The sequence below is a fragment of the Asterias amurensis genome, chromosome 3, assembly GCF_032118995.1.
Source record: "Asterias amurensis chromosome 3, ASM3211899v1".
NCBI lineage: Eukaryota > Metazoa > Echinodermata > Asteroidea > Forcipulatida > Asteriidae > Asterias > Asterias amurensis.
Genome location: NC_092650.1, coordinates 14,599,166 through 14,624,723, shown reverse-complemented (window position 1 = coordinate 14,624,723; position 25,558 = coordinate 14,599,166). Strand labels below are relative to the sequence as shown.

Here is a 25,558-nt window from a genome sequence, read left to right as displayed (position 1 = left end):
CCCGGGAGCGTTCCTTTTTCCCGAGGCGCAGCCGAGGGAAATAGAACGGTCCGGAGATCGCCGACAAATAATGCCACCACTAGAGGGCGCTCGATCCGGGGGTTGAGACGTGATTTTTTTTTTATTATGACTCTGAAGAAACATGGACAACTTGAAAATAAACACGTTTTATCCCTGCCTGTGTCAGATGTCGGCATGTACTGACAAGGTGCCTCGTTGGAGGGCTCTGCACATCCTCCACTCTTTTGTTAACTTAGGGTTTCAGCCACTTTAATACTCTAATTATTTAAAGTCACTGGACACCTTTGGTAACACTGTCAAAGACTTGTTTTCTCACTTGGTGCACCCCAACATATATGCATAAAATAACAAATTTTGGCTCAATAGTGGTCATCGAATTTGCAAGAGAATGATAAAAGAAAAACACCCTTGTTGTATTTCTTTGTGAGCTTTCAGACTGCACAATAAAAGGCTTCAGCTGAAGTCTTTTATTATTTGAGTGAGAAATTACGTCTTAAAAAAAAAAAACTACGTTACTTAGTTCAGAGGGAGCCGTTTCTCACATAAATGTTTTATACTTAATAATCAACAGCTCTCCAATGCTCGTTACCATCAGTTTTTATGCTAACAATCATTTGAGTAATTATTACCAATGTAGTTTTCAGTGCCTAGACCCCTATAAGTTTGTAGTTTATTTCTCCTCTGGTGGTATAAAGCCGTTATTGTTAATTATCTCGGCGAAAGCTTTAGCTGACTCTCTGGGTGTCCGAAGTCGCTCGGGGTGGTCAAAGTTGACCTCGTAAAGACCAAACTTCTCACGGTATCCCTGGGCCCATTCGAAGTTATCCATGAGGGACCATGCAAAATAACCCGTTACGTTTACACCGTCTATCAGATGGGCTGAAAAAAAATATATTACAGGTGTAACAGAGATTCCGTGATACTGTTAGGCCATGGAGGGTTTGTATTCCTCCATGGTTAGGCCAAATCAGTTATTAAAAACAAAAGTTGTTTGGCGTGCTTTTGTAAATATCTTTCAAAATATGCAGCCGTCGATTTCACAAAGACTTATCTCGAATTAGGACGAGTAACTCGTCCTAACTTAGGATTAATCTTGAGGTCTGCATGCTACAGTGCAGGGTTGGGACTCGTCCTAAGTCCTAAGATTAGTCTTAAGTTAAGAAGAGTTTTGTGAAATCGACGGCAGGTCTGCCATTTCAAAAAAAAAAACATAATAATAATAATAAAATAAAATAAAAAAGGCAGGACCCTGAACAATTTTTTTCTGCCTAAATCTTTTAAGCACAACATGAGCTGGCGTTGTCATTTTAGATACCGATTCAACAACCCAGGCCCTCAGGGGTGCGTTTTTGGTTGAATTGGCCATTTGATAGTCATTCATGAATATAATTTCTTTCTAGCTCCCACACATCTGATACAAAAGCTGACAAACAATGTAATTACGGTACAAACAATGCAATGATACAGATACACACAAAGACACTTGTGTAAGCAAATATCATCATGCCTTGATTAAACAAATAAATGGGTTTTGAGTCTATTTTTGAAGAATATGAAGTGTGAATATCCTGCCGGATGTTACGGGGAAGGGAATTCCAGAGCCGGGGAACAGCGGCTTGAACTAAGGCAAGATCTCCGGTTAGCGACTAGCATGTAGGTTTGAGGAATATAGACGTGTTTTGTCCAATGGTGAGCGGGTTGCGCACAGAAAGTAAAGCCCGGTTCATACTTCCTGCGAATGCGAATGCGAAGCGAATCTTGACGGCACAAATTCGCAACGAACAATTCGCAGCAGTTGCCCTCTGCCTTATCCCTTGCGAATAATCGCTGCGAAAGGAGGGTGTGACGTCAAGTTCACGTCAAATTCGCTTCGCATTCGCATTTGCAGGAAGTATGAACCGGGCTTTATGCTGTTGAAAGAAGTGATTTCTCGGAGAGATGGAGGTGCCCTACAAATACTAGAGTTGAAACCTCTCTTTTTACAATAACAAGAAGTTTGAAATATTATATGTGGCTCGAATTGGTAGCCATTCAAGGCGACGAAACAAAGGTGCTCTCGAATGGTCTTAACAAGCTTTAGAAAAATAAAAGTCTGGCAGGCTTGGGTTTTTTTTCAGCCTTTTAAATGCATTTCCAAATAGAGTCAATCCAAAAGAAAATCACTAGCCAGTGACCGAATCGGCTTAGTTGGATTCAACCAAATGTCTGGGTTTTTGTCATATATCTTCCTTTGTGTTTCAACGCGAACTAGTTTTTTTTTAAGTCTGTCATGGTGAGCGTATTTCGAAGGGACTTGTTTGGTTGCAACGCCTCAGTTTAGGTCTTCTCAGCACATGCTGATAAAATGTTGTCTAGTGTTAAAGCCATTATACGCTTTCGGTAAACAGTATTGTCCAAGTCCCACACTTCGTGTATCACAACTTATATTATAAATAGCAAACATGTGAAAATTTAGGCTCAATCGGTCATCGGAGTCGGGAGAAACAAACGGGAAAACCCACTCTTGTTTCCACACATTTCGCCGTGTCATGTGTTTAAAAATTCTCGCTATCGAGAATTGATATTGTTTTAATGTTTTCTCAAAAAGTAAAGCATTTTATGGAATAATATTTCAAGAAAAGGTCTTTCACCATTGTCTTCTGCAAACCCTGTAAATTATTTGTAAATCTCTGAACTTTGTTTTTCTTTTCTGTACCGAAAGTGTATTATCATGGCTTTAAAGGAACATTACAGAAAAGAACAAAACTCGTATAACATCACAAACATAATACACGACCTAATGGAGATGCATATAGAAAACATCCATTGAAATAAATAAATAAACAAATATCTCAAATGTGATATTAATTTGTGAAGACGAGAAAATTTAACTAATTTCCTTGTTGGAGTTTATCGTTCAGTGATCAGTTTTTCACTTTTATCTCGTGACGCAGATGGTCGATCGATCTCAAACTTCTACAGGTTTGTCAGTTGATGTATAATATGGTGATTACATAAAGTTCTTAGACTGCCAGCAGCAGTTTTTTTAGCAAAAAAAAAAAAAAAAAAAAAATCTGTAAAGTTCCTTTAAGAGGGTTTGTGATTGCCTTTTTTTTTCATTGACTTTTTTTTTAATTAAAGGACAATGTTTACGGTTATATGCAGCAGATTGTCTATGGTACATGCGTGTTTATCAGCGTCCCCACCGCTCCCTTTTTAGAGACCGCCTCCTTTGTTCTGTTCTTTTGTTTGAATGAAAAAACCCATTCTTTTTCATAAAAGGGGATAACATTTAACGATTTCAGACAATTAATTTTTTTCTTTTTGAAGCCCATTCCGGTTGTCTTTAAAAAAAAGTGTTAGGCGGCCATTTTGAAGGAAAAAAATGTCCCCTCTTTCCCCTTATTATAAAAAGGCAGGAACTAAACATGTATTCTCCCTTTATCTCTATTCCCCCTCCTTCTTTTTCTTTTTCGGGGACCCTCTTGCCCACTCCACTCCCCACCCCGGATGTGCCGTTGGATTGCATCTTACCTTTGAGTACCTCATTGATGTAGGCCTTGAAGTACTTGACTCTTAACTCATCCTTGATGTCAATCCCACTCTGTGACATCCCATTCTCCGTAATGTAAATAGGTACATCTCCATAATTCTCCTTGATCCATCCCAGCAATCTCCTCATACCCCAAGGTACGATGCTCAACCAAGACGAAGCAGCTTTCGGCCAGGCGTCATCTTTTGTCAACTCAATGTCGCAGTCTAACATGAAGCTAGCCACGCGGGGATGAGCTGTAGCTTTATGACTGACGTGCGAGGTTGTGTAATGATTCAAACCAAAGAAGTCGAACGTCCCAGCGATCGTCTTCTTCTCACTCTCTGAAAACTGAGGAAGTCTAGATGTTGAGAGGCCTTGAAGTCGACTTGCGTTGGCGACATATTCTTTCATCACTTCAGGATAATCACCGTTTACTAACACAGGGTGTGCGAACCAACCGAGGGAGAGTGTAGCGGCTCTCTGGGCAGCCACTTTATCATCTTCGGAGTCAGTCTTCGGTTCAAACCAATCCGAATTGAAGGCAATTGAAACTTTACCCTGTTGCCTCGAACGATACTTGTCATCATACAAATGCCAGGCTTGAGCATGGGCTTTGATTAATGTATGGCCAGCCCTGTACGCCCCGTATCCACTGTGCTTCAGGCCAGGAGCATGAGAACCAATCTCGTAACCGTGTGTTGTAAAAACTAAAGGCTCATTAAACGTGATCCAAAGCTTTATTTTGGCGCCAAACTCCCTGAAGCAAACATCAGCGTAGTCACTGAAATACACGGCCATCATGTCATTCTCCCAACCGCCGATGTCCTGAAGGGCTTGAGGAAGATCCCAATGGTAGAGAGTCACCATAGGTTCAATCCCAGCCGCTTCTAAGGCAGATAGAACTCTGTTGTAGTAATCCACACCGGCCTGGTTGAAGCTCTCGATGGTACCTGTTGGTAGAATCCGAGACCACGAGATAGAGAAGCGATAGGCCTTCACTCCAAGCTCCTTAAGCATCTCTACATCTCTTTCGATCTTGTTGTAGCTGTCGCATGCAATATCCCCTGTCTGATTCTGGTAGACTTTACCTTCTGAATGACTGAAGGAATCCCAGATGCTTGGACCCTTCCCGTCCACATCACAAGCACCTTCGATCTGGTATGAGGCTGTTGCTACACCCCACAGGAAATCCCCGGGGAACTTTCCGTGCAGAAGTGCGTCTCTCCCCGGGTCGTGGAAAGCATCAAAGATGAATTTTTCAGCAGCTGAGTGTGCGGAGAAAATACTGTTTTAGGCAAAATTTAAAATTTAAAACATTTTAATCGTCCCCGTCTGCCTCCTTTTTAGAGGCCGCCTCCCTTTCAGATAGGAATAAAAGACTTCTAGCTAGAAGTATTTTATTATTATAGTGAGAAAATACCTCTTTCTCAAAAACTATACTTTACTTCAGAGGGAGCCGTTTCTCACAATGTTTTATACTACCAACAGCTCCCCAATGCTCGTTTCCCAAGTCAGTTTGTAATTTAATTATTACCAAACGTGTACCTTCCCTTTAACGTCTCTTAAAGTGGCGGACTTTTTGTGACACTCCCTCTAGTTGGCAGTAGAATGCCAGTCAATTCAATGCTTTTTGAAATAATGTAATGTATGTATTTTAAAGCTTATATTATTATCTTAAGAACACGTAAAAATGGATTTACTTGCAAGGTGCGTTTAGGCGGTCTTAACCAATACTTAATACTAACTGTTTCGGTCGAATTGGCTTTTGGTTAATCACTGGCCAACGACCGAAATAGTTCAAGGTTTCAAGGTTTAAAGGCAGTGGACACTATTGGTAATTACTCAAAATAATTATTAGCATAAAACCTTTCTTGATGACGAGTAATGGGGAGAGATTGATGGTATAAAACATTGCGAGAAACAGCTCCCTCTGAAGTGCCATAGTTTTCGAGAAAGACGTAATTTTCCATGAATTTGATTTCGAGACCTCAGATTTAGAACTTGAGCTCTCAAAATCAACCATCTAAACGCACACAACTTCGGCGGACAAGGGTGTTTTCTTCTTTCATTGTTATCTCGCAAGTTCGATGACCGATTGAGCTCAAATTATCACAGGATAGTTATTGTATGCAAATGTTGAGATACACCAACTGTGAAGGCTAGTCTTTGACAATATTACCAATAGTGTCCACTGTCTTTAAGGTTTCAAGGTTGATATATTTTTTTTACAGTAACAAATCTAATACAGGCAATAAGGTTTTAGGCCCCTATGACCGTGTTCACACTTGATCCGGCAAGGGCGATCAAAGGAGGATCAGATCCTGCAAGGGCGATCAAACAGCTAGTGTGAACGCAAGAGCGATCAGGGTCTGATCCTCCTTTTTGATCCCCCTTTATTGCGGGATCAAATGAGGATCTGATCCTGCAAGGTGGATCAAAAACGTAGTGTGAACGCAACGCAGGATCAGATCCCGCAATTTGACCTACCGACTTCCGGTTTAATCAAACAGAGTTGAAAAAAATAAACCGCGAAAGCTTGTAAACAATCAGGGTTGGTTATGCAATGAGAGCGTCCCCTTACACTGGTTCCAACACGTAGCACAGCATTTCTGTGCACAAAAGAACATTACACAATTTGAATGGTACTTGGCATTTGCATCCCTGTACTGCATGCAACAACCGTGCGTGACGAACCACATGCTTCGACCATTTCTTCCTCTGTGCATCGACCAGGTTTCTTCTCATCAGGCGTTCGTGTTTTTTTTTATCATTATACCACAGTTTTCTTTAGTATTTGAAATTCATTTTGGATATCCATACTTTAAATCTTATAGTACACTTAAGGTTTAGTGTTGTTGGTGGTTGTTCACGTTATTTGTTGTACGACATAAATAAACGAAACTTATCATCCATTAAAAAACTGTAATTTAATGAGGAAAAAATCAAACGTAAACGGTGAAAGTGAGTCGGACTGTGCATATAGCGAACGAAGCATAAGCTAAGATGGCGGCATGCATCACCACGGGCAACGCGTGCGCCTGCGTGTGCGCACAATCAATGACCTTGCTCAGTTGACCTGTCACACGAGCAGTGTGGAACTTCCGTTGAACCGACGGTCGGGCTAGGGGGATCAATGCACGATCAGACTCAAGTGGAACGCGTCCGCGATCAGTATGATCGCCCTTGCAGGATCTGATCCTCCGTTGATCGCTCTTGCCGGATCAAGTGTGAACACGATCTATATGTTTCCATTTATACATTTTATCCAGGTAAATAATAAATACACCTTTTGGGATACTGCAGGGGAGCTCACTGAGAAGCAAAGCTTTATGCGTGGCCCCAAACATACGCTCGAACGCACATTCGTTGGGTATTAACCAAGATTATAGAGCGCCGCAAGATGCGGAACTCGGGTTGAAATGTGAAATCCCACTGGATGCCATTTCGGCAAGTAACTCCTTTGATACAACAATAGATCAGTGCAGTTCAGTGCAGACAATGACCATTCCTATCAATGGGAAACAAAACAATCACTTGCTGAAATGGCGCCCATGTGTATTTCACGTTCCAACAATAGATAAAGCAATCAGTTCCGCATCTGCGGCGCTCTATAATCTTTGGTATTAATCAGTCGAAGCAGCACTAGGAAAGGGCTCAGGGGGTATACTGTGTTACATTTATACAAATATTTTAAAGTAAAAATCAGTAAAAATCAGTTGACATGCAAACAAAGATAAATGAGATCACAGTTATTGGTTATACAACAGCCAAATCGCATTATGCAAGGAGCAAAGAAAACACTGGTCTGTTTATTGACACTTATTATGTGAGTAGCAGTTTGATCCCCTATTATGTATAATGGAATACCCCATTTCTGGTTTATCAGTACAAGGCATGTGGTGTGCGTTCAACCTGATCGAGGTCAGTGCACGCACTGTGTGAGGCACACAGACAGTGGGTGCTGCATTATCTGTTCAAAACATGAACAGGGGTAAAGTTCTTCATGTTTGAAGTCAGCCATGTTGTCTACTATCGCGTTCCAAAGTAGTTATGCACACACAAAGTTACAAACAATGCAGGAACACTGTTTGTTTGCGGGCATTTCGAAGAAGAAAATAATATATCACGGAATGTACAACAAACCAACAAACATAACCCAAAATGGCGTTGGGCAGAAGTGTGAAAAAAAAAATACTCCAATATAGAAAAGCATATACCTTTATCCATGTTGATCTGTGTCGTGGGGTGTCGTGGCTGAGCTCTGGTGTTTCTGTTTATCGAAGGGTTGGTCCCTGTCGTGACACTTATGTCCCTGAGCAAGACACTTAACTAAATTGCTTCTCTCCACCCAGGAGTAAATGGGCACATGTGAGGTCAGAGATGGTTGAGCAGACAACTGAGATGGTAATGTATTAAATGGTCCAGTGTCCAGAGGTAATAATAATGAGGGGGCGCTTTGATGAGATGCACTTCGGGTGTAATAAAGCGCGGTACAGATTTGTGGTTATCACAGTGAATGATTGTATAACGGATGAGGTTCAGCTAATAAAACGTTGTCTACAAAATGTTGATATGCTTTTGTTGACCATGCCTGATTTATGCTGACAAGAAACTTTTTAATGCGGTCAGAGTGCAATGTACACAGTTAAAATATATTTCTTCCAAGTTATTCAGTTTTGTTCACACATTCTCAACCCCAGATCGAGCGCCTCCTAGCGGCGGCATTATTTTTCAAGTTTACACCAAAATATTTTTTTCAATTTCTTGATGTCGGGAGGACCCATCACGCGTCTTTACTTGTGAATGTTATCCTATTCGGTTTAATGTAATACACCTTAATGTTTATCCCTAAAAGGGTTATTCAAAATGCTTACAGGCATTAAAGACAGTGGACACTATTGGTAATTGTCAAAGACTAGCCTTCACAGTTGGTGTATCTCAACATATACATAAAATAACAAACCTGTGAAAACTTGAGCTCAATCAGTCGTCGAAGTTGCGAGATATTAATGAAAGAAAAAACACCCTTGTCACACGAAGTTGTGTGCGTTTAGACGCTTGATTTCGAGACCTCCAAATTCTAAACTTGATGTCTCGAAATCAAATTTGTGGAAAATTACTTCTTTCTCGAAAACTACGTTACTTCAGAGGGAGCCGTTTCTCACAATGTTTTATACTATCAACCTCTCCCCATTACTCGTAAACAAGTAAGGTTTTATGCTGATAGTTATTTTGAGTAATTACCAATAGTGTCCACTGCCTTTAAAAACCTTGACACATAATAAAAAAAACACTAACATTAATAAAGGGCTTTATATTTGTATTTACAATATAAAAAAAAAAATATATAAAAAAAAATACAAAATCAAACAAACCATTCCATTTAACAAGCTGTTTAAATTCAATTCAATTCAATTATTATTTTGTATATTGTCCCCAAAAGGATATTCGAATGATCGAATTATACAGTAAAAACATTGAGACATAAAAAAACAAACACTAAAAAAATAGTTCTAAGGGCTATAATATTTATTGTTACAAGAAAAAAAGCCAGAAACTGCAAAAGAATTCCATTAGGCTGTGCAAAGACAGCCGTACACACTTCCATTGGTATGGCTTTTAAAAGTCACCTGGAAATATATATGTTTTGTCTTCAAACATTAGAGTATATGTTTATGAGAATAATACAATGTTTTGAGTAATTGTTTTTAACGATTGATATGTTTAACAAAATAGTTAAAGTTGTTTGGGGGTGACTCCGCCTACACCTTTTGTGACGTCAATCGAGGCAGACTTTGCCTCGATCGAACTTCGAAACCACGTACGTGCAAGTGCATTCAAGTCCTAGTCGTGAGTTTGTACTTTTCGAAAAAGGTAAATTTCTTGCATTTTTCACTGTCATAGTGCTGCCACTTTCGCTCCTTCGGAGAGCGTATTTCCTAAATGTTGGTCTTCGTCCATGACCATGTTCGCACACCCCCAGAGGTGTTCACTGGAGTGGACATTAGTTATTTCGTAATACATTCCAACAATAGACTTAACAATTAAACAATATCGCGCCATTCGTGCAAAATAATGGAGCGATTTTAACAATAGCATGACGTCACATGTGTGGGTTAAGTCGCACGATGCCCTCGGTAAACGCGCCATTAGTGTGTACGAATGGCGCGCACCTCGGGCATTATCCTATACCAAATATTGAGTGGCTTTAATCAAGGTCGGTAAAATTTAGACTGTTCCATTTCACTCGGCTTACAGTCCAAGTTTTACTTCGCGATAATATTCCGACCATTCCACTCTGAGCCACTCATTGTATACTATTGTTGTGAGGAAGTTCCCGTTGGGTGCATTTTGAACCCGTTTTGTCCCTTAATAATAATAGCATGCCAAAGGACCACACAGTCACCCCAGTCGCGCACAGAAGTCGTGAGAGAGAGAGAGAGAGAGAGAGAGAGAGAGAGAGAGAGAGAGATTGATAGGGTGAGGGAGGGGAGAGTGAGCCAGATAACGGTATTATGGCGGAGTCAAAACTACTACATTTGTTTGACGATCAGAAACACTATCTGAAGTCGTTCCAGACGTTCAATTCTTATTCGGCCAAATATGCAATGCAGGAAACATGGACCAACACTGTGCTCCTAGACAACATCGTTCCACATCTCCCGAACTTGGATCAAGATAAACAGCTCCGTGTCTTGGGAATCGGCAGTGGATCGGGTAGGCAAGAAAACAAATGACAACCAAATTTTATATTTTTAATCATTATTTTTTTTGCAAGTTCGCCCTAAAACAAGGCTGAAAGCTACTCTTATGGGGCTACAAGGAGAAAAAAAATTATGAGAAAAAGAACAGGGGAGGTGAAGGTAGAATTGATATTCCTCATATTCCTCACTTTGAGTCATCATCATCATCATCATCATCATCATCATCATCATCATCATCATCATTCTCTTGATCCATCAGGGGGGACGTAGAGCCGCCCAACCAATGCGCTGTGCTGCGGATTGCCACAGCTGCCCAGCCTGGGACTCGAAGTCCACTTCCAGTTGGCCGACACCCAGGTGCTACGAGGTCGGCCTCTTGGCCTCTTCCAGGCTGTGCAGGGGCGGGATCCTCCCCGTGCTTCGACGCTCAGCCTGAGGGCCACATTGGCAGGTGTATCTTCTGGGAGCCGTCTGACATGGCCAAAGAAGGAATGACGTCTCCGGGAGATAGTCACACGGATATCCTCGATGCTGGTGGTCTCCGAGATTGTTGCGTTAGTAAGTGATGAAATCAGACCACCGGACACCGAGAATGCGACGTTGACACCTGAGGCTGAAGGCTTGAAGCTTTCGTGTGTCAACAGCTCGGAGTGTCCATGTACGTAGAGTAGGACGGGGAGGACACAGGTCGTAAATACCCTCAGCTTGGTTGTGAGCTTGAGGCGTTTGTTCCTCCAGACACGATCTAGTTGCCCAAAGGTGGATGGGGCAAGCCCAAGGTGCGGAGAATGTCGGGGGAGGAGTAGCTTGAGGAATGGATGCCACAGCCGAGATACCTGAAGTTCTGTGTGAATTCGACAGAGTTACCCTCAACGGTGACTGAGGCGGGATTTGGGCCGAGGCTGGTACAGTTCTGGATCTTGGTTTTGACCCATGACGTGTGCATCCCCATCATCCCAGCTTCTTCCTCTGAGTCATTACTGCAAAATGCGCTATAATATTATCCTTAAAGGACACGTTGCATTGGATCGGACGAGTTGTTCTTTAAAAAGTGTTGGAAACCGTTTGTTACTAAATACAGTTATTATGGTTGGAATGTTGTTTTTTAAACTAATATAGTGATGATCCACACAACTGTACCTAAAAATTGCGTGGTTTTCCCTTTACGTCGTGAACTATACACGGCACACCAAGTTTGACTCCCTAAAATGGCCGACCGTGATTGACCTGTTTTTGTTATATAGCGCTTTTCACACTCTCAAGGCGCTTCCAACATTGTGACCCCTAATTATAGTTCGCAAAGTAAAAGAAATCCCACGCAATTTCGAGGCATATTGTGTGGATATGTCTTTCTAACCAAATGCTTTTCATAGATAAAGGCAACGTGTCTAGCCTTGATCAAGGCTGTTGACGTACTGTTCCCCGGCCCGGTTCGCGGCACACCCGTGCAGTGCATACACAATGTACATTACCATACATTGTACAGCGAGAACAGTAGAGCGTAGTCGTGAGAACGGTCGTGTCTTTGTATTTTCAACCTCATACACGTGGCTCAAACAACACGGGAGGTACCAATGTACCGTAAGTGTACCGTATACAGATGGTACATGTACATGTACAGTACATACGTGTACATACGCTGTACACGTATTATATGCACTGTGTTATGTATGGGGGTGCGCTGGCGGAATTCAGTGATGGGGACTTGGATTTTGCAGATCGCGGCTGGCTGTAGCGCCTTGATCAAGGCTACAACGTGTCATCTCTAACATTACTTTGTAATTTTTTTTAAGGGGAAGTGGATTATCCATTTTTGACTGCGCTCCTGAAGAAATATCCGATCATCACGAACCGTGTAGTTGAACCTGCCGAAGATCAAATCATCAAGTACAAAGCACTGGTCCAATCCAAGGGACACGAACTACAAGATGTGAAGTTTGACTGGCGACAGCAAACCCTTGAACAATACAGAGATACTGACGGAGTTGGGACCAAGTTTCATTTCATAAGCACTATTCACTCCATGTACCACGTTGAGGACGTAGACAGTTCCTTGATGTATCTGTACGATCTCCTGGAACCTGGTGGCAAGCTGCTTGTCATTATCCTCTCAGGTAATAATAACCAAAAGTTGACACTTTTTTTTTTTTACTTTTTTTTTTTTGAAATTAAATACTGCTCTGGTTGAATTTTACTAGCGCGAACTCTGAATCCATAATCTGAAGAAAAAAAAGAAAAAAAAAAGGAGTGTAAAATATTTATACAACATGGGTGTCGTCACATATAGACCAACCAAATATTCAAAAAGTACACCGTGAGGGTTTGCAAATAACAGTTATTACTTGAAAAAAAAATGGACACTAATGGTAATTGTCAAATACCAGTCTTCGCACTATGTATATCTCAACATTATGCATAAAATAACAAACCTATGAAAATTTTAGCTCAATTGGTCGTCGAAGTTGCAAGATAATAATGAAAGAAAAAACACCCGTGTCACACGAAGTTGTGTACGTTCAGATGGTTGATTTGGAGACCTCAAATTCTAAATCTGAGGTCTTGAAGTCAAATTCGTCACAAAATAACTTCTTTCTCGAAAACTATGTGACTTCAGAGGGAGCCGTTTCCAAATATGTTTTATACTACCACCAGCACCCCCTCGTTTCAAAATTATTTTGAGTAAATACCAATAGTTTCCACTGCCTTAACACCCTATGATGTTTATGTAGATTCTATGTGTGACGACACCCACGGTGTAAATGTTAACTCCCCAGTTTTTGCAGTGAGAATTGAATCAATTTTGCATCTTTTTGGTTTCTGCCCGAACGTTTGTACGATGTGGGATTGCAAAATAACTTCTACGATGTTTTGGGGGATTTAAACGCTGCACTCATATTGTCCTGTTGACACTGATTTATAGAGCGTCATGGCCGAATGGTTTAGAGCGTCGATTTAAAATTATAGTGGTTAAAAGTCGTCCGAGCGTGGGTTCGAATAACTTTTAAAAGGTTGTTGAGGTAGCTACTTTTAAAAGGTTGTTGAGGTTGTTGAGGTTGTTGACAGTGTGGTAGCTACTGTCTGGGCTTTTTGTACTTGAGCCCTGCAAGGTAGATGTTGGCATTAGGTATGACCAAAGCCTTTGACACGCAGCCGGGTAAAGAAATGGGTGCGTTCGTTAAGCTTCCCTGGGTCGACCCTGGTATGCCCCCGGTGCGGTTCGAATAGCTTTGACGTCATTCCAGGGGCTCACCCCGGACACCCCCAGTGCCCTGCTTGTGGAGTGGGTCACTTGGGGTGACCCGAGGTGCATGACGTCACCACGAGAGGGCGAGTGTGATCGTTCGATTAGCTCTTGTCAGGGGCTCACCCGAGTAAGCACCGCGGGGTCGACACAGGGAAGCTAATCGAACGCACCCATAATACTCCACATGAGCTGAGAAAAAACTACAATTGACACAATGACGGCACTGAAAAGGCATTGACGGAAAATTCGCTTCAAAATAACTAGTTTTATACCTCATACATATTCATGTCTGAGAGTCGAGCGCACTCGAGTATTCACGCACATGGTAAATGCGCATCGTAACGTTTCGTTACGTTACGTCACGTTACGTTACGTTACGCTACGTTACATTATGCTGTGTTGTGTCGTACCGTGTCGTGTTGTGGTGTTGCGTGGTTTGGCGTGGTGGGGCGTGGTGTGTCGTGTCGGTCGTGGTGTGGCGTGGCTTGGTGTAGCGTGGCGGTTCGAGGGTAATTTGCCGTGGCTGGTGTGGCGTTGTGTGCCGTGGTGTGGTGTGGCGTGTTGTGTTGCGTGTTGCACCATGGATATAACCTCAACATTGTTGCACAATGTCTAAGAATACATCGATTGCTAAAAAAACATTTACTCAGATCTAACCTTGTGATAAAGTGGAACCGTCGGACCTTTGTACCAGGCTTTGCTTTTGATATCCCCCAGCCCTAAACGCCACAACCAAAAGGGTGCCTGCAACTATTGGGAGAAGCCTGCCGTAGATTTCACAAAACTCTTCCTAACTTAAGACTAATCTTAGGACTTAGGACGAGTCCCGACCCTGCACTGTAGCATGCAGACCTTAATATTAATCCTAAGTTAGGACGAGTTACTCGTCCTAAGTCGAGATAAGACGAGTCCCAACTCTTTGTGAAATCGACGACAGTCGTTTATTGCTCTGAGTTACTGTCTGGAAAATGCGGCGTTCCAACAAACAGTTCCAGTAAATTAACAGTACGGTTAATAATTCAAGTTTTTTTCATAATTACTTTGATATCATGCAGACCAGAGTGGCTTCTCAAACTTCTTGAACCGCCTTCCCGGGTTGTTGAAGCAGAGTATACGGTACATCAGCTCCGCTCACATCCGCCGCCCGTTCGAGGCCCGTAACATCCCGTGCGTCCAGATTCACCGAAACTCCGAAGTGGATATCACGGAGTGCTTCAACGAGACGTCAGAAGACGGGGAACTATTCCGCGACTTCCTCGTCCAGTTGAAGGGGTTCAGGAAGACGGCCACACCCTCGCAGTACAAGGAGGCGATGGAGTACTTGGCAAGTAGCGAGTGCACCAAGAAAGACGGAAGAAAAATCCTCATGAGTAATGATCGAGATGCAGTTATCGTTACTAAGATGTCTACCTGAGAACTACCTCTTTGATTTTTTTTTTGATTTTTTATGAAGGCACCTGGACACTATTGGTAATTACTCAAAACACACACAATGCACTATGTATAGGATAAGGACAGTTAGTTAAAATGTTAAAATGAGGCCTAATTGAATCCCATAAGCGTTGCTTGATTTTGGAACGCTATACAGGACAAGACGAACAAAAAATATTTAAAAAAAAACCAGATCTTTACTAGAGCAACATTATGAGGCTTTCCTAGGTGTAGTCTTTGACCCCTTTTTTCAAATTAATTTTTCTATTTTGATAAAGAGTTGCTAAGCGCAGAGAAGTCTTGCCCAACAGATGTTGGTTGTCAATCAATGTATGTGATTGTACAGCCGTCGATTTTACAAAACTCTTCCTAACTTAAGACTAATCTTAGGACTTAGGACGAGTCTTAACCCTGCACTGTAGCATGCAGACCTTTAGATTAATCCTAAGTTAGGACGAGTTACTCGTCCTAACTCGAGATAAGACGAGTCCTAACTCTTTGTGAAATCGACGGCAGAGAGCTCATAATATTTAGTAGAATTTTATAGAGATTTTTCTCTTTTGGGAATTTGCTTCAACATTTATTTTTGGTAGAATTCCATAGAGAATTTTCTCTATACAGAAGTTGCCCTCAGATTTCTATAGAAATCTATAGCAAATATTTGTTCCTATAAAATGTTTGTTGGTACTTTCTATAATATTGTTTTCACAATTTCAATACAGATGTTGTATAGAGCTCTATAAACCTATGGAGTTATATTATAACCTTTTTTTTTGTTAGGACAGAGCTGCAAGAGAGATGGTGCCATGCAGCTCTTAAAACCATGTATTGAAGGTAGTGTTACATCAAAATCCGTTGCATACCAATCCAAATGTATGCAAACATCGCACTGTGTCTTTTCTGAATCTGGGATAAATAAAAATGGTATTATTACATTTGGGGGTCATGCAACTTTTCCAGTTAAACACTGCATGCAAGTTAGGGTTGCTTTTGAATGTCTCCTATGAGTGTTATAATAAAGTTGATAGTTGTTTATTTGAATATACCATTGTCACAAGTATAGTATGTAAAATTGGATTAATAGGGGGGCCTAAAGTGATAAATAATGTGAAGAACTGTCATGCGACATTAAAAGAGACTTAACAATAATGTCACTTATGTATACACCTACCACAGAGTCTATAAGGCATGTACATCCGAGTAGCGGTTATTTAACTCTGATTATTATCCTATTTAAAAGCCTTAATTCGGTTTTTTGCGGGGGAAATGGCCGCCATCTTGAATTTGTTTGTACTCAATAATGTTTAGAAACATTGCAGTGACTATTCCCATGAAAAAAAAATTATGTGAACAAAAATTAAAATTCCTACCTTGTTTTTATTTTAGGGGGGGGGGACACGGTAATTGTAAATTATGCATTATTTCCCCTGATTACTTTTTTCTACTTTTTGGATATGTTGTTTAAAGGCAGTGGACACTATTGGTAATTACTCAAAATAATTATTAGCATAAAATCTTTCTTGGTGACGAGTAATGGGGAGAGGTTGATGGTATAAAACATTGTGAGAAACGGCTCCCTCTGAAGTGCCATAGTTTTCGAGAAAGAAGAATTTTCCACGAATTTGGTTTCGAGACCTCAGATTTAGAACTTGAGGTCTCGAAATCGACCATCTAAACGCACACACCTTCGTGTGACAATGGTGTTTTTTTTCTTTTATTCATATCTCGCAAGTTCTATGACCGATTGAGCTCAAATTTTCACAGGTTTGTTATTTTATGCATGAGGTCTCGAAATCAACCATCTAAACGCACACACCTTCGTGTGACAATGGTGTTTTTTTTCTTTTATTCATATCTCGCAAGTTCTATGACCGATTGAGCTCAAATTTTCACAGGTTTGTTATTTTATGCATGAGGTCTCGAAATCAACCATCTAAACGCACACACCTTCGTGTGACAATGGTGTTTTTTTTCTTTTATTCATATCTCGCAAGTTCTATGACCGATTGAGCTCAAATTTTCACAGGTTTGTTATTTTATGCATATGTTGAGATACACCAACTGTGAAGGCTAGTCTTTGACAATTACCAATAGTGTTCACTGCCTTTAAGAGGGTTTCAGGAGACACTTGCAAAAACAGATCATTTCTGTTGCAATTTGTCAAGGCCAAACCATAGATTGACTAGACTATAGTGATCTTTGACAATGATACCAAACGTTTCCAGTGCCTTAGTAAAACTAACAAAAAAAGTGTAATAGCAAAAGATTTTTCAACCATGAAGTTTGAGTTGGGTTTTTGCGGCGTTGCACTTAGTGGTCAATGGAGCGGAAAAACTAGCGACCTTTACTAGTGTACAATTTCAGTGAAGTAGGTTGAACTTGCGTTTTGAGATAACCTATACAAATAAAGAAAAAATTCCGGCGATTGTCCACGCAAGAAAAATAATCTACAGGTTGAATACATTATCTGAGAATTTGCGGTGACCATTGTTGGTAAACCCACAGTGTTTTGGTCTTGGTATCTGATGTGACAAATGCAATCACTTCAACGCACTGACTGACACTATTAGTAACATTACTCAAAATAATAATATTGTTCACATCAAAACTTTCTTGGTAACGAGCAATGGAGAGTTGATAGCGTACTAAACATTTATTATACACTGTGCATCTGAAAGCACACAAACTGATGCAATTTCGATGATCAATTTTTCCCTCAGGCTTGCTGTTGTATTATGTTGGGATGCACCATGTGAGAATTTGTCTTTGACAAATTAAAGGTGCCTTTAATATATATAATATATATATATTTTTTAAATATTATTTATATCAACCAACAGATGAATCCAGTACATGGACTGGAGTGCGTTTTTGGCGACCCCAACCAGAAACATTGGTCATCGGTTGAGTTCGCGCACTCGGATTGAGCGCGGTGACGATGCTGTTCAGACCAACCTGACACCAACTTGGCAGGGGCGTCAATCCGTCTTGAAAGGTGGGGGGGGGGGGGACATAACATTTACGGCGTGGGGTCCGGGTTTTTTTTTGTCCGTAGATGCTCTCTGGTGCAGTCTATGGAGTCTGAAGGGTGATGTTCCCCCTCTCAGATTTAATGCCTATTTCAAGCTATGATGCACCTATTTTTGCTATCATGGTTATTGTACCTAAAAAACAACTCACTGTATAGCTTCGTAATATCCATTTTATTTCTGCATTATAATGCTCAGACGGCAGTTCATCCCTGGTGGGTATTAAAGATGGAGCCTGCTATAAGGCTGAACGCGAAGCCTTTTACGGCCTTGGGTCCGGGCCTAAGGGCTCGGGAAAATGTTGCATTCCAGATGCTCTGAGGTGCAATCTAAGGCCAATAAGAGGTATACAGAATGGCACAGAACATTGTAAAATGTGAGCAGCAGTAGAACCTTTTGAGTTAACAGCATCTTCAAGTTCGGATCTATGAACCAAGTTTTAGGGGGGAAATATGTGAGAGAGTGAGCACATGAGTGTGAAACCTTTACGGCATGGGTCCGGGCCCGCTTAAGGGCCCGGGAAAATTGTGCATTCTAGATGCTCTGTGGTGCAATATTTAGGCCAATAAGAGGCTTACAGAATGGAACAGAACATCTGTAAAATGTGAGCATTTTGGGGTTGACAGCATCTTCAAGTGCGTGTCTTTGAACCAAGTGTTAGGGGGAGGGAATACTGTCAAAGAGTGAGCACGTAAGTGTGAAACCTTACGGCATGGGTCCGGGACCGCTTAAGGGCCGGGAAATCTTTGCATTCTAGATGCTCTGTGGTGCAATCTTAGGCCAATAAGATGCTTACAGAATGGAACAGAGCATCTGTAAAATGTGAGCAGTAGAATCTTTTTGTTTAACAGCATGTTCAGGTGTTGGTTTATGACACGAATTTTAGGGGACAAGTCTGCCAAAGAGTGAGCACGCAAATGCGAAACCTTTACGGCATGGGTCCGGGCCCGCTTAAGGGCCCGGGAAAATTTTGCATTTTTAGATGCTCTGTGGTGCAATCTTTAGGCCATTAAGCGGCCAAACGAAACAGAACAATGGGAATATTGTGTTCCAGTGCTCCACAGTTCCACAGTGCAAAACATGAGTTTCATGATAAAGGTGGTCAAAAGACACGGGGAACAGTTGATACTGTGTCCCCCACCCTTCGAAAATGGTGTGGGGTTCACGTTCCTTCCACTCTTTCAGGGGGAGGTGCAAATCTGTCAACGATGGACCATGCGTGTGGGAAGCCTTTACGTCGTGAGGTGCGGGCCCGATTAAGGGCCCGGGGAAATTTTGCATTTTAGATGCTCTGTGATGCAATCTATGGCCAATTTTGAGGGGGGACATTTGATATAGTGTCCCCCACCCTTCAAAAAATTGTGTCATCCTTTGCCAACAGGATTAATGCCCATATAGGGACACCGGGTTTCGTCTTACACAGGGCAAAACTTGGGCTTCATGATAGAGGTGGTCAAAAAGGTGGGGGGGGGACATTTGATATTGTGTCCCCCACCCTCAAACAGGTGGGGGGGACATGTCCCCCTGTCCCACCCCTGATTGACGCCCATGCAACTTGGTGAGTCGGTTGGGAATTTGGTTGGGGTCGCCAAAACCCACTCCAGGCAGCAGGTCATGCAGTATCAAGCTTAATAACAAGTATAACAATGGCACGATTACTGTCTGCTCTTCATGAAAGAGTCGGGCATATTTTTCCGCACCACACATTTTAATTGTATGAAAGTTCAGGACACACATTTAATGTGTCCCCCCCCCCCCCCGCCCCACTCCACGCATTTTGATTTTGTTGTCCTTCGTATTTGTGTGAGTAGATACACACATTCAAACCGGTGTCATGACAAAAACTGCCCGCTGGCAATAAGTGTCCGCTCATTAGCATATTGCGTTCTGATTTGTCAGGCGTCTATGACGTCACATTGTTTACGGAAGCTTGCTAAATAGTGTCCGCGGTTAGCGTGCATCATCATTGCGTGCATTGCTTCATTTGTAACATTTTTAGTTTTACATTTTTGTAACGCTTTCCTGCTTGTATTTGATTATAAATATTCATGGTATTTATCATTTAGCACTTCATTCGTATTTTTTTAACCTGTACTTTTTAATTACTTAAGTAAAATACTAATCTTGACAAAGTTCGTCTATTTTGTAACTTGACTTGTATGCTTGAAAGCATTCTTGGCTGTATTTTATTATAAATAATTCGTAACATTTAGCACAATCCGCACTTGTTAAACCTGCACTGTTTTACCATAGTAAAATACTAATCTTGACATACTTTTGATTGAGAGTAAGTGTTCTGTTCGTCTATTTTTTTACTTGGCTTGTATTTACTTGAAAGCTTTCTAGGTTGTATTTGATTATAAATAATCAGCACGACGCCGCAGCATGGCGCCCGGACACTATTTGTTGGGCGGACACTATTTGTCACGTAATCCGTGCCAACTAGTGTCCTGTGACCTATAACGAAAGAGGATAATAGGGTCCACGGTTCGGGAAACGTGAATAAAACCAATGTGTTGACGATTGTGGGGATGCTTTAAGTTCAGCTGTTCTGGCCTGTGTGGGAAGTAGGTTGCAATCATTTAGTTCACCATGGCATATAGGGGCCGTTTTTTCGCAATCTTTATCAAAATGTTCACAAGTTTCATCTGGAAGGGAGGTAAACTTGATGTAAAGTCTCTGCTTCAGCCACGCAGAATTCCCCCGCAGATTAGTGACATTATAACTCGCAATCTCAAATCGATAGGCTGACTGCGGATGTTTATCCACAGGAGGGCGCTGTTTTAGGCAATAATGGGTGCGTTCGTTTAGCTTCCCCGGGTCGACCCCAGTGTGTGGCGGTTTTTTTTTTCCACAGGACGAACGTGTGCAGATAATTACCCACGTTCGTCCTGGAAAAAAACCCGCCACACACAGGGGTCGACCCAGGGAAGCTAAACGAACGCACCCAATGTGTCGGCCGGTGTCAGATGCAATACTGTCCGCTCCGGACACTTTTGCATATGCAATCGTGTCCGGGCTATGCAAAAACGTCCGTTGGACATGTAAGCGGAGCGTGCATGCACTGAACCTACACATGTAATTATATGCAGCATTAATATTCACTTTTTTTATGATTGCAGCGAATACCCAACGGCCGAACATTTCCCATGTCGTTCATGACATGCACTTAGCTTTAAAAAAAAAATTGCAATGGTGTTCCGCGACAAAGGGCGTTTAATTTACTGCAAGGACGGTTTTGCACGGGGCGGACACAACTGCATATGCAAACGTGTCCAGGCGGACGCAATTGCATTATGCAGCAGCGTCCGGGCGGACACGATTGCATATACAAACCGTCTTGCGGACATTAATGCATATGCAATAATGTTCTCCGGATAGTATACAAATATTGAGTGGCTCAGAGTGGAATGGGAGGAACATTATCGCAAGGTAAAATTTGGACTGTTCCATTTCACGAGGCGAAGCCGAGTGAAATGGAACAGTTCAAATTTTACCGAATTAACAGTACAAATTTTACCGAATTAAAGCCACTCAATGTTTGTTTTATATAATGTCATATAGATCCTTTCATTTGATGAATTTTAGAAGTATAACATTATGAAAAATCGCACAAATTACTGACAACCAAAAATTATATAGCGCCGCGTAGAGGCAATAACAATGCACAAATCAGATCACAACCTTTTGCACAGGAGGTGCTCCTTTGTTTTAGCAGCGGCGCGGCGGCGCTGTCCTGCTCAAAAACATTGGGAACAAGGATGATTCTAACTGTTGAATGGGAAATGCTATTCCCCATAGGCGAATAGGTCTTTTTGATCGCGGGTGCGGATGGGAGTAATAGTTAATGTCACGTGAAGTAAGTTCCACCAATCAAATGACAAGGATCTGTATGTCAGTTATAGAATATTGCATTGAGGACATAATTGCATGCGACATAATATTGTTAGAGCGCAGAAAATTCCCGCAAGTTTCTATAATCGAGTCTTGCGATACAAGGTGATTTAGTTGCGGTTGCTTTGTGTTTTTGTTTACTATTTACTTCGTTTAAAATCGGTTGCTTTGTCCGTACCTTTTGTAATTTTGTTGTGGAATGTTGTTGGAATGTGGTGTGTGAGGATGTGAGTGCGAGAAGAAATATATGGGAGATCTCAAGAACCTCTTGACAGAGGAAGACGTGGGTTTAAGTCTGGGTGTATTTGTGTGAGAGTGAAGATCGGCGTCAACTTTCCGAAGGCCTGAAACAGCAGGTTTAATTTTCCGATTTATTTTTTGTGGAGACAGCCACAACCCAAAAATCGTTTCAAACCGACAAATTCAGTGTCGGAAGAACTCGTTTCCCGTTTTGGGGAAAACCACAACACTCAGCCCGTCCGAGGATCTCGCCAGTAACACCACTCATGGCCGTAGGTTCAGGAGTAATCACACACTCTTAAAGAGAGAGATGGCGCTGGCCGAAAGATGTACTAATTCCACCGAACTGTTGTAGACGAATGAGACGTACTTGGCAGTCTGGAAGTGTAGACCTACCTGAGGTTCCGGAGTTGAACTCCTCCGTGATGATGAGTTGATTGTGATATAGTAAAGCTATGATTTTGTGAAAGAATTGAAGTTGAAAATCTTGTAAAAGAAACTGAAGCTGGAATACTCCATAAGTTGAACTAGATTTAAGATTGTTTGAATCAATAAGAAAAGTCTGTTCCGGAGTTGAACTCCTCCGTGATGAAGTAATGGTACAATTGTTTACCAAGTAATTAACAATGTGTATATCAGAAACGAACTTGAAGCTGAACTAAGTTGAATTGAAGTTTAAGATTGTTTGAATCAATAAGAAAGGTTCTGGAGTTGAACTCCTCCGTAAAGAGTTAATCAATCGTGTATCACCAAGCATTTTATTTAAAGTTAGGTTGTTATAACCGAAACTGAATGTGAAAGGATTCACTAGTCGAACCAAGAGAGTTTAACATAATTTTCGTTAAGTTATTAATTTAAAATAAATGTAATTTTCTTGTATTCATAAGTCGCTTTCTTGTCAGTCGTTTCGATTATTTCTTGTCTGTGGTTTCAGTGGTGTTAGTTTTTGAACCGGGGTCACCATTTGCAAAAGTTCACGAGAGATTTAAGGATAGGTGTTTGCTAAAATCGAATAATGGTGACAGCATCCCCCCCCCCCCGTACCGAACTATAGCCAAAACCCACATGCATAAGGTATAATGGGCGCTTTCCCGCATCCCTTCACTGTTGACCCCGTAGCCAGCGTGTGGTACGAGAAAAAAAAATTGCTTTCGGTTATCATGCATCAGGACGACTTAAACCACGATCACAGACTTAGAACCTTACCGAGTCTATACACAAATGGACGCTTTCATTTTCTGAAAAAAATATCCAACTATAACACAAACTTAAAAGTTGCCTTTTTGCTTGATTTTGTTTTCCGATTTGATTTTGTAAATACGCACGAAATTTTGGGAATACGGTATTTTTATAAACAGGGTTGCATGCAAAAATTTACTATCAAGTATCTCTCTGAGCGCCTTAATTTGGCGCTAAATCAACTTTTAATTTTTCACATGCAGAATATTAATTAGTGATGGCCAATTTTTTCAGTCTCATTTTAGTGTGGGAATACATCCTGATTGTAAAAAAAAAAGTTTGACTGTGTGAATACTGTTGGAAAAAAAAAAAAGACAAGCAGCACTAGCAGGTCGAGTTTTTCACCAAAATGGCCCGGCGTCTCTGAAACCCTCTACAGTCCTAGATTAGACTGGGCCCCTGTCTTTATCCGCAAGGATCGAATAATGACGTCAGACGTTCAGGCTAGTCCGAGATACGACAATTGATCGGTAGGGGGCGTCAGCACATTTCCCCGTTTGGGAGTACTGGTGGCAATTTGCCGCCCATCCCACCAGGGGTGGATTTCACAAAGGTAGTCCTAACTTAGGACTAGTCCTAGGCAATGCTAAGAGATAGGACCAGTCCTAAGTTAGGATGAGTTACTGGTCCTAACTTAGGACTGGTCCTATCTCTTAGCATTGCCTAGGACTAGTCCTAAGTTAGGACTACCTTTGTGAAATCCACCCCAGGACTTCGTCCCCAGGCTGTGTCGCGCACATAGAGCTATATAGCTCTATGGTCGCGCATCAGTACGATGTTGACCGTTCCGTTGTAAAAAATAAATGTTTGAAATAAAGTAAACCACGGGGACGAGGTTGACCTGAACGCAGCACTAATGTTGTGCTAGTACAAAATTCGGTGTCAACAACCGTCAATGACAGTATGAAGGAATTACTGAATGTCGACGACATAGTTTTCTTGTTCAAGTGGCTATACTTATTGCATGCTACCCCACAGCTAGCCCCCAGCTGGCGGAACTATTTAAACAATTGCAAATAATAATAACCCATTAATTTTGCGAAGTTCCAACGCGAACCCAAAGTTAACTTTGATTTTTTTTTTAAGTTATAAGGAAGGTACACTGCTGGTAATTTATGGGGCGCCGTCTGTCAATTAATTGTTTGGCACTTTTAAGGCATGTTTTTACCATGGTTTATAGCAATTAGATGTAAACCATAGAAAGTGCTGCAAAATCCTTTTTATGGTTTACATACCAGTAGTATTTTTTTGGTGTAAGTTTATGGTTTACAAACCATGAACATGCAACAAACATTTGTAAATCATGGTTCATAAACCATGGAAACTTTACGCATCTTTAAAACATGGTTTATAAACCAGAAAAATGAAGCATCAAATTCATGGTGTACAAGTCATGGTTTATAAACCATGAAAATTGGGTCATCTTAAAAACATGGTTTATAAACCATAAAAATTGAAGCACGAAAATCATGGTTTAAAAATTATGGTTTATAAACCATAAAAATTGAGGCATTTAAAAAACATGGTTTATAAACCATGAAAATTGAAACATGAAAATCATGGTTTACAAATCATGGTTTATAAACCATAAAAATCGTAGCATGAAAAACGTGGTTTACAAATCATGGTTTATACACCATGAAAGTTGAGGCATCTTGAAAACATGGTTTATAAACCATGAAAATTGAAACGTGAAACTAATTTGAACTCTATTTGTGGTCATCGGAGTCGGGAAAATGATGAAGGAAAAACACCCTTGATGGACGAATTATCTGTGTGCTTTCAGATAGGAATAAAAGACTACTAGCTAGAAGTCTTTTATTATTTTAGTGAGAAATCACCTCTTTCTCAAAAAACAATTTGAACAAAGCCTTATACGGAAGAAAACATAAAATCTTATATTATATGGAGATTGCACTGTACAATAATGTGTATCAACTTTTGGTATGATGAAGGGGATACATCTCAAAACTTGTCAAGATTGTTACTTTCATAACTCTTGGATTGATGTGGAAATTGTGACAGAAATATGTCAACTTTCACATAGGACCAGTGCAGTAGCTTGCCTGCCAGAGCAGCCATAGAATGTCAATGCCACACTTATTGTAGTGGAGATTGCACTGTACAATAATGTGTATTAACTTTTGGTATGATGAAGGGGATACATCTCAAAACTTGTCAAGATTGTTACTTTCATAACTCTTGGATTGATGTGGAAATTGTGACAGAAATATGTCAACTT

General features: G+C 41.1%; 2 protein-coding genes across 2 annotated transcripts; one reads left to right on the top strand and one right to left on the bottom strand.

Annotated features, from left to right (window-relative positions):
• Positions 1-483: 483 nt before the first annotated feature.
• LOC139935073 (cytosolic beta-glucosidase-like) lies at positions 484-7,927 on the bottom strand. The gene is made up of 3 exons (XM_071929527.1): positions 7,753-7,927; positions 3,535-4,800; positions 484-900 (listed from the first exon to the last, which is right to left on the bottom strand). Exons 1-3 carry the CDS (start codon positions 7,760-7,762, stop codon positions 692-694), a joined length of 1,485 nt encoding a protein of 494 aa, XP_071785628.1. The 5' UTR covers positions 7,763-7,927; the 3' UTR covers positions 484-691.
• Positions 7,928-9,930: 2,003 nt separating this feature from the next.
• On the top strand, positions 9,931-16,088 carry LOC139935074 (histamine N-methyltransferase A-like). Its single transcript, XM_071929528.1, has 3 exons — positions 9,931-10,252; positions 12,033-12,353; positions 14,539-16,088. Exons 1-3 carry the CDS (start codon positions 10,051-10,053, stop codon positions 14,895-14,897), a joined length of 882 nt encoding a protein of 293 aa, XP_071785629.1. The 5' UTR covers positions 9,931-10,050; the 3' UTR covers positions 14,898-16,088.
• The last annotated feature ends 9,470 nt before the right edge of the window (positions 16,089-25,558 follow it).

Coding starts and splice junctions, on each gene's coding strand:
- LOC139935073 (XM_071929527.1), bottom strand. Junction 901..3,534: donor CATCAATGAGGTACTCAAAG/GTAAGATGCAAT, acceptor ATTTTTTTTCAG/CCCATCTGATAGACGGTGTA.
- LOC139935074 (XM_071929528.1), top strand. CDS start 10,051: ATGGCGGAGTCAAAACTACTACATTTGTTTGACGATCAGAAACACTAT. Junction 10,253..12,032: donor GGGAATCGGCAGTGGATCGG/GTAGGCAAGAAA, acceptor ATTTTTTTTAAG/GGGAAGTGGATTATCCATTT. Junction 12,354..14,538: donor GCTTGTCATTATCCTCTCAG/GTAATAATAACC, acceptor GATATCATGCAG/ACCAGAGTGGCTTCTCAAAC.